The 14,381-nt window shown below is 33.1% G+C and overlaps 2 protein-coding genes across 2 annotated transcripts; both read left to right on the top strand.

Moving 5' to 3' along the window:
• The first annotated feature begins 720 nt into the window (after window positions 1-720).
• LOC149617973 (uncharacterized) lies at window positions 721-3,380 on the top strand. The gene is made up of 6 exons (XM_089856205.1): window positions 721-896; window positions 1,227-1,313; window positions 2,044-2,195; window positions 2,265-2,462; window positions 2,533-2,614; window positions 2,796-3,380. The coding sequence occupies exons 1-6, from the start codon at window positions 744-746 to the stop codon at window positions 3,378-3,380; spliced, it is 1,257 nt and encodes a 418-aa protein (XP_089712331.1). The 5' UTR covers window positions 721-743.
• LOC149617972 (uncharacterized) lies at window positions 3,335-5,051 on the top strand. The gene is made up of 4 exons (XM_089856203.1): window positions 3,335-3,624; window positions 3,698-3,872; window positions 4,121-4,200; window positions 4,755-5,051. The coding sequence occupies exons 1-4, from the start codon at window positions 3,445-3,447 to the stop codon at window positions 5,049-5,051; spliced, it is 732 nt and encodes a 243-aa protein (XP_089712329.1). The 5' UTR covers window positions 3,335-3,444.
• The last annotated feature ends 9,330 nt before the right edge of the window (window positions 5,052-14,381 follow it).

Below are 14,381 nucleotides of genomic sequence, written 5' to 3'. Positions count from 1 at the left end.
TTTAAAGGTTACTATCCCTTTAGTAATTTTCAATTTAGAGCTAGTTGTAAAACAAACAAATTGTGAGAATAAGATCTATAAATAAGGGCAAAGTTCACCACCAACCAATCGAAGACGGAAATTGTAGATGCGAAAGCGCGAAAGAGTTCATAGTGTAAAAAGCAGGGCGAAATGAGGTAAAAATGGAGTGGCAATGATGATGAGCTACTTACTGCACTAAAACGGACCCAGTGTATACCTTGTGCACGCTCTTACCCTTCGGTAGGCGAATGCTAAGTGTTCCAGCGTAGCGTCATTGTATTTGTTTGAAAAATATCTTCTATTTTTAAGACAGAGGGGGCGTCCTTTGCAATTCCGTACTGTACGACCTTACCTAAACGCTGATTACCACACCATCCCTCTCTCCTTGAAATATGAAGGAGTTTTCAGTTTTTTTTTAATTTAGACAAATGCTGGAGGAGGGGCAGGGAGCAGCCTTTTGTACATTGAATGCTGTCAAACATCAATTTCCCCAGTGAGAGATCATACTAAAGATTTCATTGTGGATTCGTGAGCCATGGCTTATTTTTTACTGAACATGGTAAAAACGGTTAACTACGTGCAAGTTTAAGGTCGAGTGTTTCTTTGTAATTAACGGCCATACTCATGTACTAAGGCTTAGGCTGCGAAGTCTTAGGGATTAAACTGTGAATTTAACGGAATAGCTATAAATTAACACTCATTATCGGAATTAAATAGTAATTATGGAAGCGGAAAAAATAGAAATTCTGCTTTGCAAAGGCGAGGATAAGAATAAAGTGAACTTGAGCGGCAGAACACTTAAATATTTGAAAGAATTTTTATTGCTAAATCGCAATGATTTTATGGAATATTCTGGTGGAAACCTGCTGTATCAGGTCAGTTTTAATTTTTATACATGTTTTGGATAATTTTTTCGAGGATCATTATGTTTTCCTCCACAATCTTAAAGGGGAAATTCACTTCATGCTTAACGACGCATTTGTGCATTGATTACGTCATATTTTAAAAATTAGATGCGCAAAATTTTGTGGATTTCCCCTCGGATGAATTATGTCTTTTAAGAACCACTTTCTATGTAAAAAACATTCTTTCAAGCAACTTGTGGAGTACATATTTCGAGTGTACAGGGAATCTAAGAATGACTAGCTCCTTGTATTTAGAAAAAGCTTCATTTCATAAACCTAATTAATCTTCTTTAATTAAAGATTTATGATGATGACTATAAAACCTTTGTAAACATCACGGAAGGAACCATTTTAAAGAACAAAATGGTTATAAAAGTTGTAGAAAAGGTAAGAAAATATGTAAATTAATAGCTGATGAATACCATGCAGGTTTATTCGTACCACATTTTGAGTCCCATCCTCATAAGTCTTACCTCGGTTCTGGCGGTGATACTGGTGGGTTTCAGTTTTCCCCTGCATTTAACTCACAACTATGTACGTGTAAATCATGTCATGAACCTTAGCTCCTCCCCCTTTTTGGCGAGTCATACGTCCCACCCTCGTAAGTCTTACCTCTGTTTTGGCAGCCATATTGGGAGGTTTCAGCATTCATTATGTCAAGAAGCTTTCCTGCCCCCCTCAAGTAAAATGTCTGAGTAGAAAGTAATTTCAGTCCCGCACAATACTTTTTTAAAACGCTTCCTTAACTGAAGTGATCTTCCTCGCGTACCCCTCTATCTCTTACATTAATTAGTGGCATCTCTCCATTCTCCGTGACAGCACCCTTTGTCGCAGGGGTTACACAATCTATTCCCCTCTCTACCGATATTACTATGAAACAATTTCAGCTAGACAGCTTTTTATCATTTACTTTTTTTTTAATTTTGTCGCAAATTTCTTTCAACTTTACCCCTTTGATAAATTTCACTTTCCAATTAATTTTCTATAATCTAGGCCTAATACTTTATTGTCACTTTAACTAAATATCTAAGTTAAAATTAAACAAAACATTTAATATAAGGCAAAGAGGCTAATTATAACAAACTAAACGTAAATTTTTCATATTGAAATTAAATAGACTCATAAATCCACATATTTGGCTGGTGAAGCTTCAGCAACATCAGAGGAACCAGTGCCTGTATCAGATGGCGCGCAACCAATGCCAGCGGTTGTTAACGCTACGACTATTTCAGAGTCAAACGCAGGTGTAAATGAACCGGTATTACCTTGGTAATTTTGCATTTTTTATGGTAGATATAATTTATGTTCAGAAAATTTTAAATAAAATTATATTTTTAGGTGTATTGGCATTAAAAGAAAATCATTAACCGTTTCTGGTTCAAGAGCCAATTTTGCTCTTGAGTATGTACTTCCTACATTCCCAGCACATATTTCAGATGCTAATATTTATAAGAAATTGCCTGATAAGGGTAAAAAACAAGTTGAAAAAGAAATCATTTCTATGGTTTTTAACGACCTTGTATCAAAATATGAAGCGTAAGCAACTTTTAAATAAAAGTATTGTGAAATTAAAAATGCAAACCATCTTACATTTAAATTATATTAGGTACCCTCCATCGCATTTGCATACAGCAAAGATGATTCTTCGAAAACTTCCCCATTTGGAAGATGATGCAGGATGTGGATTCGTGAGTTTAGTCTATCTGACCACTGACAGACAGCCGAATGCCCACTGAGATATTTTTACCCACTTCGCGCTCATGCGCTTATATGTTTCAAATGGCGCACGAGCGTGAATCGCGTAAAAATGTCTTAGTGGGTATCCGGCAAAGTTGAAGGCCAGTATTTATTAGTAAATTCATATTGTAGGAAAAATGGCAAAACAAACTATGCAACAAATTCAAGAACTTTCGACGAACTCTTACAACAAGTTCCATTTCCGACAAAAGGGCGAAATATGCCAGCAAAAAGAAACCAAAAGCGGATGACTCTAACAACACGAGTGGAATACAATCTGATTTTCCAGATGAAGCAGACTCTAATAACGCGAGTGGAATACAATCTGATTTTCCAGATGAAGCAGACTCTAACAACACGAATGAAATACAATCTGATTTGCCAGATGAAGCAGTGGCCAATAAAAGGAAACATTTATTGGATGATTCTGATGATGGAATAAGAGTTAATTTAAACGGAAAGAAGTCAAGAAACGATTTTGATTCTTTAAACAGCGAAGACTCATTAAACATACACGTTATGGAAACAAACAAGTCTTCGCCAATAAAATCATTGGCTGGTACTTCCACGAATTCTGTTAATACAAGCGAGACTAGCAGCGCTGAAGTTGGAATTAAATCAACCAAATCTTCTTCTGCAGTGGCGAAAATTGAAAAAACCAAAAAGTCCAAGGAAAACCGTTTTGTCGTAAAGTTCATTAATTATTTTGAACCTTAAAAAACCTTTATTTTTCACAAATTTTATAATTTATTTATAGATTCAAGATAATTTTGAAGATGATATGAGCATCGCTAAGCATAAAATATTTATGGCAGCTGAAATAAAAAAGAAGAATCCAGACCTAGAAGCCATTGACTCAAGGATGGTAAGAACATTCGCATCCAGAGCATCAGCCATACATGAAATGGCTGGGGTGTTGGAAATAATGGAGGAATACCCAGCTCTTAAAGACTATCGCCAGGTAATATAATGCTATATATATGTAGGTACTTAAATTGGAGAGAAAATTTAAAAAGGAAAACGTTTCATTATAGCTTAACTTAGAATTTCAAAGAATTGCCAACCGACACCCAGATGAAAAATTCCAGCATGCTCTGAAAGTTTATGGAAGTGAAATCTGGGAAACTGCACCAAAACATACATCTAAACTTTTAAAGGCAGAGGTGATTGAAAAAATCTCAAACGGAGCATCGAAACTAGAGAAAAAACGTATGTAAATTTTCAATATCCTTGTGTTACTATATAAATCTACGATTAATAAACGGAGTTAAAACGTGAAGTCATGAATTTATTCAGGGATGTATATAAATAAATTCATGGTGGTATCCATAGGTTCCAAAGCATTGCACACTTTGTAGCTTTTCCATAATCTTATGGATAATTAATTTAAGACATATATAGTTAATATAAATGTTCGAAGTCTGCAAAACAATTAATGATATTATTTACATTTGTAGGTGCGAGAAACGAGGGAATTTTACTAGTAATTCCCTTTTTTTTTGGAGAAAATTACCAAAAAATGTTTTGTTGGGAAAAGGTAAAATTATTTACTACGAATTATCATGAATTAGCGTCACTATCGTGCTAGTTAAGGCAGCGGGGCTTATTCTAAACGACATTTATGAAGTCCTTTTTGGCACCCAATCAGCATCAGCATAAAGTCGCGCCGCTGTTTCGTACTCTATAGTTTCTCTCTAGGACACGCCACCTTCTACCTAGCAAGCACACAAACCCATAGTAGCAGAAGTAAATAGGGGGACGTACTTTTCTCCAGCTGAGGCTAGTGTAAGGTGCCCTTTTCCCATAAAAAACACGGTTTGTGGAGCAAAATTTGAATTCTTCTGTACAAAAAGAGGCAAGTTGGAGGAACACGTAAGAAAATTTCTCTCCATAACTTGCCTCTCTCTGATCAGATGAATTCAAATTTTGCGCCACAAACCGTGTTTTTATGTGAAAGGGCGCCTTAGCTTAAGCTGGAGACGTACTTCCTCCTATTTACTTCTAATAGTATAATTATATGCTCATATGAGTGTATACATTAGTTCTCGGAATTATCAAAGTGTCTAAGAATTTGTTTTTTTATTCTTAAAGAACATCAAGCTAATCCCCGTTGAGCCAGTCATTGTTTATGACGAGCAAAGTATTATTGGTTCAAAAACGTTTAAAATTCACGTCGATGGTGTAATTGTGATTGAATGCACCGATTTAATTACAGCTATAATCAGCTATGTTTGCAGCTATTGGATTTTTCACTGTACATACAATCCATGTTTGAAAAAAACGTTAACTTTTTTCGAACACCTTTTTTTGGACTTAAGTAATACAAAGCCATGTAAAATTGTAAAATCTACTATTGACAAGCTGTTAAAATGTGGAAAAGTAAAATAAATTTTTTTAATTTTCTTGCATTTAAATTTAAACGCATTGAAAGAATACAAACTAAAGCGTTAGGTCCTGTGGATAGGGGGAGATCTGCTAAATTTACACAGTAAAAAGTAAATTAAAATTTAAAATTGTGTTTCTATTAACTTTTTTTTCGTCAATACGCTTAAATGTAAGATGTTTGAATGCGTCAATTTACCTTGAAGGGTGTAAAATTTCGCTAAAAAGGAATTTAATACAGTGTTTACAGGGTGTACTTTATCGATTAAGGGGTGTTTATAACGTCTTTTTGGAGTGTATAGTGACCCTTTTAAGAGCGTATAGTGACTCTTTTAAGAGCGTATAGTGACTCTTTTAAGAGCGTATAGTGACTCTTTTAAGAGCGTATAGTGACTCTTTTAAGAGCGTATAGTGACTCTTTTAAGAGCGTATAGTGACTCTTTTAAGAGCGTATAGTGACTCTTTTAAGAGCGTATAGTGACTCTTTCAAGGGCGTATATTAACTCTTTTCAGGGCGTATATTAACTCTTTTAAAGGCGTTTATTAACTCTTTTAAAGGCGTTTATTAACTCTTTTAAAGGCGTTTATTAACTCTTTTAAAGGCGTTTATTAACTCTTTTAAAGGCGTTTATTAACTCTTTTAAAGGCGTTTATTAACTCTTTTAAGGGCGTATATTAACTCTTTTAAAAGTGTGTAATAACTCTTTCAAAAGTGTATATTAACTCTTTTAAGGGCGTATATTAACTCTTTTAAGGGCGTATATTAAATCTTAAGGGCGTATATTAACTCTTTTAAAAGTGTATATTAACTCTTTTAAGGGCGTATATTAACTCTTTTAAGGGCGTATATTAACTCTTTTAAAAGTGTACATTAACTCTTTTAAGGGCGTATATTAACTCTTTTAAAAGTGTATATTAACTCTTTTAAGGGCGTATATTAACTCTTTTAAGGGCGTACATTAACTCTTTTAAGGGCGTATATTAACTCTTTTAAGGGCGTATATTAACTCTTTTAAGGGCGTATATTAAATCTTTTAAGGGCGTATATTAACTCTTTTAAAAGTGTATAATAACTCTTTCAAAAGTGTATATTAACTCTTTTAAGGGCGTATATTAACTCTTTCAAAAGTGTATATTAACTCTTTTAAGGGCGTATATTAACTCTTTTAAGGGCGTATATTAACTCTTTTAAAGGCGTATATTAACTCTTTTAAGGGCGTATATTAACTCTTTTAAGGGCGTATATTAACTCTTTTAAGGGCGTATATTAACTCTTTTAAGGGCGTATATTAAATCTTTTAAGGGCGTATATTAACTCTTTTAAAAGTGTATAATAACTCTTTCAAAAGTGTATATTAACTCTTTTAAGGGCGTATATTAACTCTTTTAAGAGTGTATATTAACTCTTTTAAGAGTGTATATTAACTCCTTTAAGAGTGTATATTAACTCTTTTAAGAGTGTATATTAACCCTATTAAGAGTGTATACTCTTTAAAGAGTGTACATAAGCACTTTTAAGAGTGTATATTAGCGCCTAAAACGGTGTATAATAACGCTTTAAAAGGAGTCTTATAACACTCATAATTTCAAAATCACTTTTTTCAATTTTGGGCATAGGGGTGTGATTTAACACCCTTCAGGGTGTAAACCCACACTAGAAATGGTGTTGAATTTAGCACCATCAAAAAGAGTTAAAAAGGTGTTGAATCACACCACTGTTTCTTAGAGTGTACGATCTCCCCTTGACTTTCGGCACCACTGCTAGGCACATTTTAGTCAAGCGCTGCCGTATGAGCGGAAGAAATATTCATATTGTATTCGACAGATCAATTATACCGTCAATCAAGGATTCAGAGAGAGATAATAGAGCTAGCCAATGTGGACGTGATTAATTTTACACCATATCAGGGCCAGAAATGCGAAGGCCGTCAGATTTTAATCGTGCATTGAGGAACGATCACTTCAAAGAGGCACTGGTCAAATATCTTGTGGTAACTTGGAACTCAAGTGAATACGCTCATATACTTGGTACCAAACGCCTCTTTGCTACTGCCGAAGAAAAATGCTTCGTTTTCACAGCCAAAGATAGTGAAGTATACTGTCATGAAGACGACTCTTTAAAATCTTCTCACGAAGAAGCTGACAGTAGAATGATATTTCATCTAGCCAAAACTTCAACTTCCCCAAGTAACGTAGTAATCAGAACCAGTGACACAGATGTATTGATAACTACCCTAGGCAACATTCACAACCTGGAAAATGGAGTTAATGTTTGGCTTGAGCTTGGAGTTCAAAATAAAAACACCTTAAGGTATATAAATGTTTAGAAATTATCAAAACTTCTCGGACCCGAGTTAAGCAAAGCTTTACCAGGCATTCACGCTTTTACCGGGTGTGATTACAACTCCGCTTCCTCGAGGAAAGGGAAAATACAAACTTTTAAAATATTAGTAAAAAACAAGTCTTTCCAAGGGTTGTTTTCCTTCTTGGGATAGTTTGAGGAAGTCCCAGAGTCCACTCAAACCACGTTAGAAAGCTTTGTTTGTCACTTGTACGGCTACAAAACTAAAAATTCTGTGAATGAAGCGAGGTACCAAAGGTTTTTTAATGTCTATAAACCAAAGCGTGGCCACTTGCTTGATAAAATTAAAGGAGCTGATGGTAGCACCATGCCACCTTGCAGGGCCGTACTTATTCAAAAAATTAAGAGATGCAATTTTGTTAGCGGCACATGGAATCACGCCACAGAGCCTGACCCATTACTCAAATGACCTCAAGAGCACGGGTGGATTATTGAAAAAAATTAATTTTCTCCAAAATGGTTTGATGGTGATCAAGTTCATAACTCTTTAGAAGAAACACGAGAAAATTAAACTCATGACTATAACGATGAAACCGTTAATATTGATTATCAGACTGATTCGGATCTGATGATGACATTTAAAATGTTACATTTTTCTATCTCTTTTTCGCATTAAATAATAATTGAACGTTAGCTGGTTTTCATTGAATGAGTATGGCATAAAATGGGCCTGTATTATTAAATGATGCCAATTTAAGTTCATCTCATTTATCAGACAAATGTAAGTCCCAAATATTTTACCACATTACACCGTTAGAATCAGTTACAACTCTCTCAAACAAGTTAGGTTTAATATACTTGTCATCAGTGGGGCTTGTTTTACACTATAATACCTGTTACATTTATGTGCCTAATGAGGCACAAAGTTGTCATAGTCTGACACAAGAATCAGCCCGTCTGATTAAACCTTATCCGCGCATTTTCCAGTCAGATTTTATATTCTGTTATTTACCATGACCAGATCTATCAAACAACACCAGATATTTACCTCATGAGGTAAGAATTCGTACCTCATTCGACCATCTTAACCCCCGTCTGATTAATTTATGTCCCCATTTGATTACGTCAGATTTCATATATTTGGAATCGACAATTCCACTTTCCAGCTCAATAATTTGCCACCTTTTTTATTCATGTACCTCATGAGGAAAGAAATCATACCTCATTAGGGTCAAGCATGACCGACCCCGAAACCCTCAAATGCCCCAGCTGCGTAAGACGGCCGGATCTATTAATGAGCATCAAAACTAAACTGATTTCAATAGTCAAACCTTTTGTACTTTATGAGGTAAGATCCAGGCCACTGGCTCTTGGTCTTTTAGGCCACATTGTTTACGTACTCTCGATATATACCTACTTTAATAAATTTACTTCTAGTGAAAAATCCCACACTATATCAGTGAGGGGGAATAATTTTTCATTCGCAACGTAGCAACGTTATTAATATTTGCCTTTGTTAATACTTCTAATACTACTACTATTGTAGAACAATTAGTTCCATCCGGAATGCATAGATTTCTTCTTGGAATCTTTAAGTTGCCACAGACCCAATACTAATAACTGATTGAATGTGAGGGGAAGGGCTTGAAAATTTGTTTAACCGCACGCGTTTCATTGGCTGTTCACATGTATAGGAACAAAAATGAAATTAAGAAAACCAAAGGAAAAAACGACACCAAATCAATCAAACAACAAAATCAATCCTCCTGTAGCAACGACTCTAAATAACTCATAAGCTTATACAAAAAAATTCTCCTTAATCAATAAATATATACCCTTTAAAGCAGAAAATAATAATAGTAAAAAAGTAGCTCAAACAAAGAAGTTAAGGCCCGTTTTCAATCAAGCTTTTCTATTTGTTTTTTTAGGGGCTTCGCTTCAACACTAAATCGCGATTTGCCTGACAAAAACGCGATTCAAATGGTAAAGCAAAATCGAAACTCTTCACCCGTTTTAAAATTCACTTCTTTCACCTCTCCACGCTCGTCAGGACCCGTGTTTATATCAGTTGTCCTCTGTTAAATCTATAGGCCAGTGAAAAAATACTCATAAATATCCTTAAAATACTCATAAATATCCTTAAAATACTCATAAATATCCTTAAAATACTCATAAATATCCTTAAAATACTCATAAATATCCTTAAAATACTCATAAATATCCTTAAAATACTCATAAATATCCTTAAAATACTCATAAATATCCTTAAAATACTCATAAATATCCTTAAAATACTCATAAATATCCTTAAAATACTCATAAATATCCTTAAAATACTCATAAATATCCTTAAAATACTCATAAATATCCTTAAAATACTCATAAATATCCTTAAAATACTCATAAATATCCTTAAAATACTCATAAATATCCTTAAAATACTCATAAATATCTTTAAAATACTCATAAATATCCTTAAAATACTCATAAATATCCTTAAAATACTCATAAATATCCTTAAAATACTCATAAATATCCTTAAAATACTCATAAATATCCTTAAAATACTCATAAATATCTTTAAAATACTCATAAATATCCTTAAAATACTCATAAATATCTTTAAAATACTCATAAATATCCTTAAAATACTCATAAATATCTTTAAAATACTCATAAATATCCTTAAAATACTCATAAATATCCTTAAAATACTCATAAATATCCTTAAAATACTCATAAATATCTTTAAAATACTCATAAATATCCTTAAAATACTCATAAATATCTTTAAAATACTCATAAATATCCTTAAAATACTCATAAATATCTTTAAAATACTCATAAATATCCTTAAAATACTCATAAATATCCTTAAAATACTCATAAATATCCTTAAAATACTCATAAATATCCTTAAAATACTCATAAATATCCTTAAAATACTCATAAATATCCTTAAAATACTCATAAATATCCTTAAAATACTCATAAATATCCTTAAAATACTCATAAATATCCTTAAAATACTCATAAATATCCTTAAAATACTCATAAATATCTTTAAAATACTCATAAATATCCTTAAAATACTCATAAATATCCTTAAAATACTCATAAATATCCTTAAAATACTCATAAATATCCTTAAAATACTCATAAATATCTTTAAAATACTCATAAATATCCTTAAAATACTCATAAATATCTTTAAAATACTCATAAATATCCTTAAAATACTCATAAATATCCTTAAAATACTCATAAATATCCTTAAAATACTCATAAATATCTTTAAAATACTCATAAATATCCTTAAAATACTCATAAATATCTTTAAAATACTCATAAATATCCTTAAAATACTCATAAATATCTTTAAAATACTCATAAATATCCTTAAAATACTCATAAATATCCTTAAAATACTCATAAATATCCTTAAAATACTCATAAATATCCTTAAAATACTCATAAATATCCTTAAAATACTCATAAATATCCTTAAAATACTCATAAATATCCTTAAAATACTCATAAATATCCTTAAAATACTCATAAATATCCTTAAAATACTCATAAATATCCTTAAAATACTCATAAATATCCTTAAAATACTCATAAATATCTTTAAAATACTCATAAATATCCTTAAAATACTCATAAATATCTTTAAAATACTCATAAATATCCTTAAAATACTCATAAATATCTTTAAAATACTCATAAATATCCTTAAAATACTCATAAATATCCTTAAAATACTCATAAATATCCTTAAAATACTCATAAATATCCTTAAAATACTCATAAATATCCTTAAAATACTCATAAATATCCTTAAAATACTCATAAATATCCTTAAAATACTCATAAATATCCTTAAAATACTCATAAATATCCTTAAAATACTCATAAATATCCTTAAAATACTCATAAATATCTTTAAAATACTCATAAATATCCTTAAAATACTCATAAATATCTTTAAAATACTCATAAATATCCTTAAAATAGTTAAAACACCATTAAAATGCTTCTAAATGCTCTTAAAATAATTAACACTCGATATTGTTTTTGAAAATTAGGCCTATTCTCTCTTTAAAACACGCGGCGCAAAAATAAAAATCGGTCGAGAGAAATAACGTACCCACGTGACTACCAGACCAAGTGCTTTTTCGGATAAAAGCGAAAGCTAATATCTACCCGAGATAGATACCAGCTTTTCGATTATTTCACGCGAATCTAATTCAGAAGCGCCCAAAAAGCGTGTTTGAAAACGTGTCCCGATTTCGCTTTAGCCTTTTCCTTCAGTTTTTGAAGCAAAAGCTTCTTGAAAAGCTTGATTGAAAACGGGCCTTTTAGACATTTACTTAAGACGAACCCCAGTTTTTACTCCATAAATAAAAATTTCAAAATAACTTAAACCCTAGGTCTACTCGTTCAGCACACGCAAAGATAATTTGTTTACATTTGGGTTTGGCGCTCGGAAGTCGCGAGAATCGTGGTAAGCGTCGCTAGCTATGTCAATATCACGTGGTTTTTAGTTCAGATACATTAAGCATGACGTCAGAGGTGACGATTTCTACACATCTTCCTCTTTAATTCAAGCAGAAAGACCCAGAAAATGGCCTGTTTAGATTCAAAGGTTCCTGGTTCCATCGATGCATTGTAGCTAAATTGATGGAAAATAGTTAAATACATATAAGCGCGTTGTTATAAGAACTTAATGTACCCAACCGCAGGGGCATCTCATATATTACCGTAGCACGTTGGAAAACATGGGTATTGTATTAGGTTAGTACATAAAAATAACATGCACTTTCCACCCCCAAAACTAAGGAATCATGTTGGAAAACTTCGAGTATTTATTAAATATGGCGAGATAACGGTGTGCAAATAAGCAACTAGTTCTCAAGAGATCTATATATGACCAGAAGTAAGATGAGACTAGAAGTACTGAGCTAACCAAATTCTTCACTAGGCGAAAGTGAATATTCTTGATAACACTCCAACGGTTGGCCCTCTGGTAGCGGTTTCTGAGTTTGCCCTCCAAAACGTGAGACGCTCGTGGCGGTAGACGGCCGAACTAAATTCAAGCACCCGCGTCCGTGTTTCGCGGCTTTAGGTTCAGGAGAAGGGGGTAGGAAATTTTTTGGAACTCGACCAATTTTTCTCTCTCTAGTGTAGGCGCGATGGAAGCGGCATGATAAAATACTCAAATTTGTTCACTAGTGCCAGGATCTACGACCAATGCTAGAGCTCTTTACTTCAAGTCTCATCTTACTTCTGATATGACGCATGAATAATAATAACTACACTTCGTTATATCTAAATACCAGAAAGCGTAGCATATTCAGGTGAAACTATTGGGAAGCTAGTGTTTGAAGAGGTTATATTTTTGTTTCAATACTTGTTGTCTCCGTTTTGGTTTTTCTAGAAACACTTCAACTTTATTACGAAAACATTAGATTTCAGCAAATACCGACAAGGAGAGTCCCTTATCTATGATTTCCTATTGTATCCGACAGGCCGGTAATTGTTTCCAGCGTTTTCAAAAACAAAGTAAACATAAGAGATAAATTACTAGTTTTTTTAGGGTTAACATAACGTACTCACCTGTCGTCGATAATGTCGACTTGGCAAGTATTGTTTTTCTACAAGAAACACGGATAATTATATTGGTTTTATGGTTTGTTTTGTTTAAGTTCGGCGATTTAGACTCTACACCTTGGTGGCATTCTACGTGTTTTAATATTCCATTACTCCCGAACAAAACTCTCACTCACCCTTTTCATCTTTACGAACGCAACGTTCTGTCAGTTTTTCGTGAAGCTGAATACCATGTATCATTATCCGGAATAGTTGAAGTTTTCCATCCTCAGGTATGTCTCTTCGCTAGTATTTATTTGCCGGTCAGAGGGTCGATGCAAATGCCTAAATCTCGATCCAGAATTTCAACTAAATATGGGCAGAAGTAGGGCTGTGCGAGTACTCAGCCTCGAGTTAGGTATCGAGCCTTTAAAAAAGCTAGGCCTAGGTTACAGTATAGGGCTGTGCGAGCCTTGAATTTTTGGTTTCGAGTCGAGTCTCGAGTATTGAAATTTTCCCTTATCGAGTATCGAGCAGAGTCTCGAGTACTCGAATCGAGTATCGAGTATTTGAAAAATTTGTTTCGAGTATTTATCGAGTATTTGAAAAATTTGTTTCGAGTATTTATCGAGTAATTGGGAATTGATTTTCTAGTGTTTTCACACTTTCTGCTAATTTATTGCTCTCATAATAGACATTTGTTGTAATTTTGATCATCGACAACTACTTCCATCAATTCCCAGACCGTATTAGTCTTCTTCCCTTTAAATTTAACTAACTTAATTTCTCATTAATATCTTCTTCGGAATCTCATTCCTCGCCGAAGTCACTTGTAGCCATTGTTATACTTCGCGCAAAGTTCCAAACGAAAATTTCTAACCTAAACTTGAAAAATAAATAAATAAATAAATAAAATAATAATAGTAAACGCTCCTTTAACTGTATTTCATTACTTTTACTAGCACAGCACTACTACAGTAAGACTCAAAACCAAAGTTCAAGGTGCTTGGAAATAGAGTGGTCGTATATTTATTTAAAGTAAAATTCCTGAGCGCTGAGGGTACAGGTACTAGCTAGCCGACCACTTCGAAATATAGTGGTATTTTCGTTGAAAGAATCTAGATCGTTGATCTTAATAACGCAGGTATCGAGATCTTCGCACAATGCCATTTTAGTTCAATTTCCAAAATTTTACGTACGCTCTATTTCAAATATACTTTGCATTGGTTTCAATTATTTTTTTTTTAATATTTTTGTTAACTCTAAATCTATTCAGCTTAGAGAAATGATACCTGGGGCTATGATATCTAATATAGTTCAAAATCAATAGAAAACCAATTTGACGTCAAAACTCTAAGGACGTACTACTAAAGGCAAAGAAATGATCTAAAATGTGAAATTTTTCTAATAGTAACTTTAGAATAATGTGAAAATGATTTTCG

The sequence above is a fragment of the Phalangium opilio genome, unplaced genomic scaffold (assembly GCF_054372755.1).
Source record: "Phalangium opilio isolate 3A_F unplaced genomic scaffold, DU_Popi_V2 ptg000217l_1, whole genome shotgun sequence".
NCBI classification, from domain to species: Eukaryota; Metazoa; Arthropoda; class Arachnida; order Opiliones; family Phalangiidae; genus Phalangium; species Phalangium opilio.
This window is presented reverse-complemented; position numbering and strand designations above follow the sequence as displayed.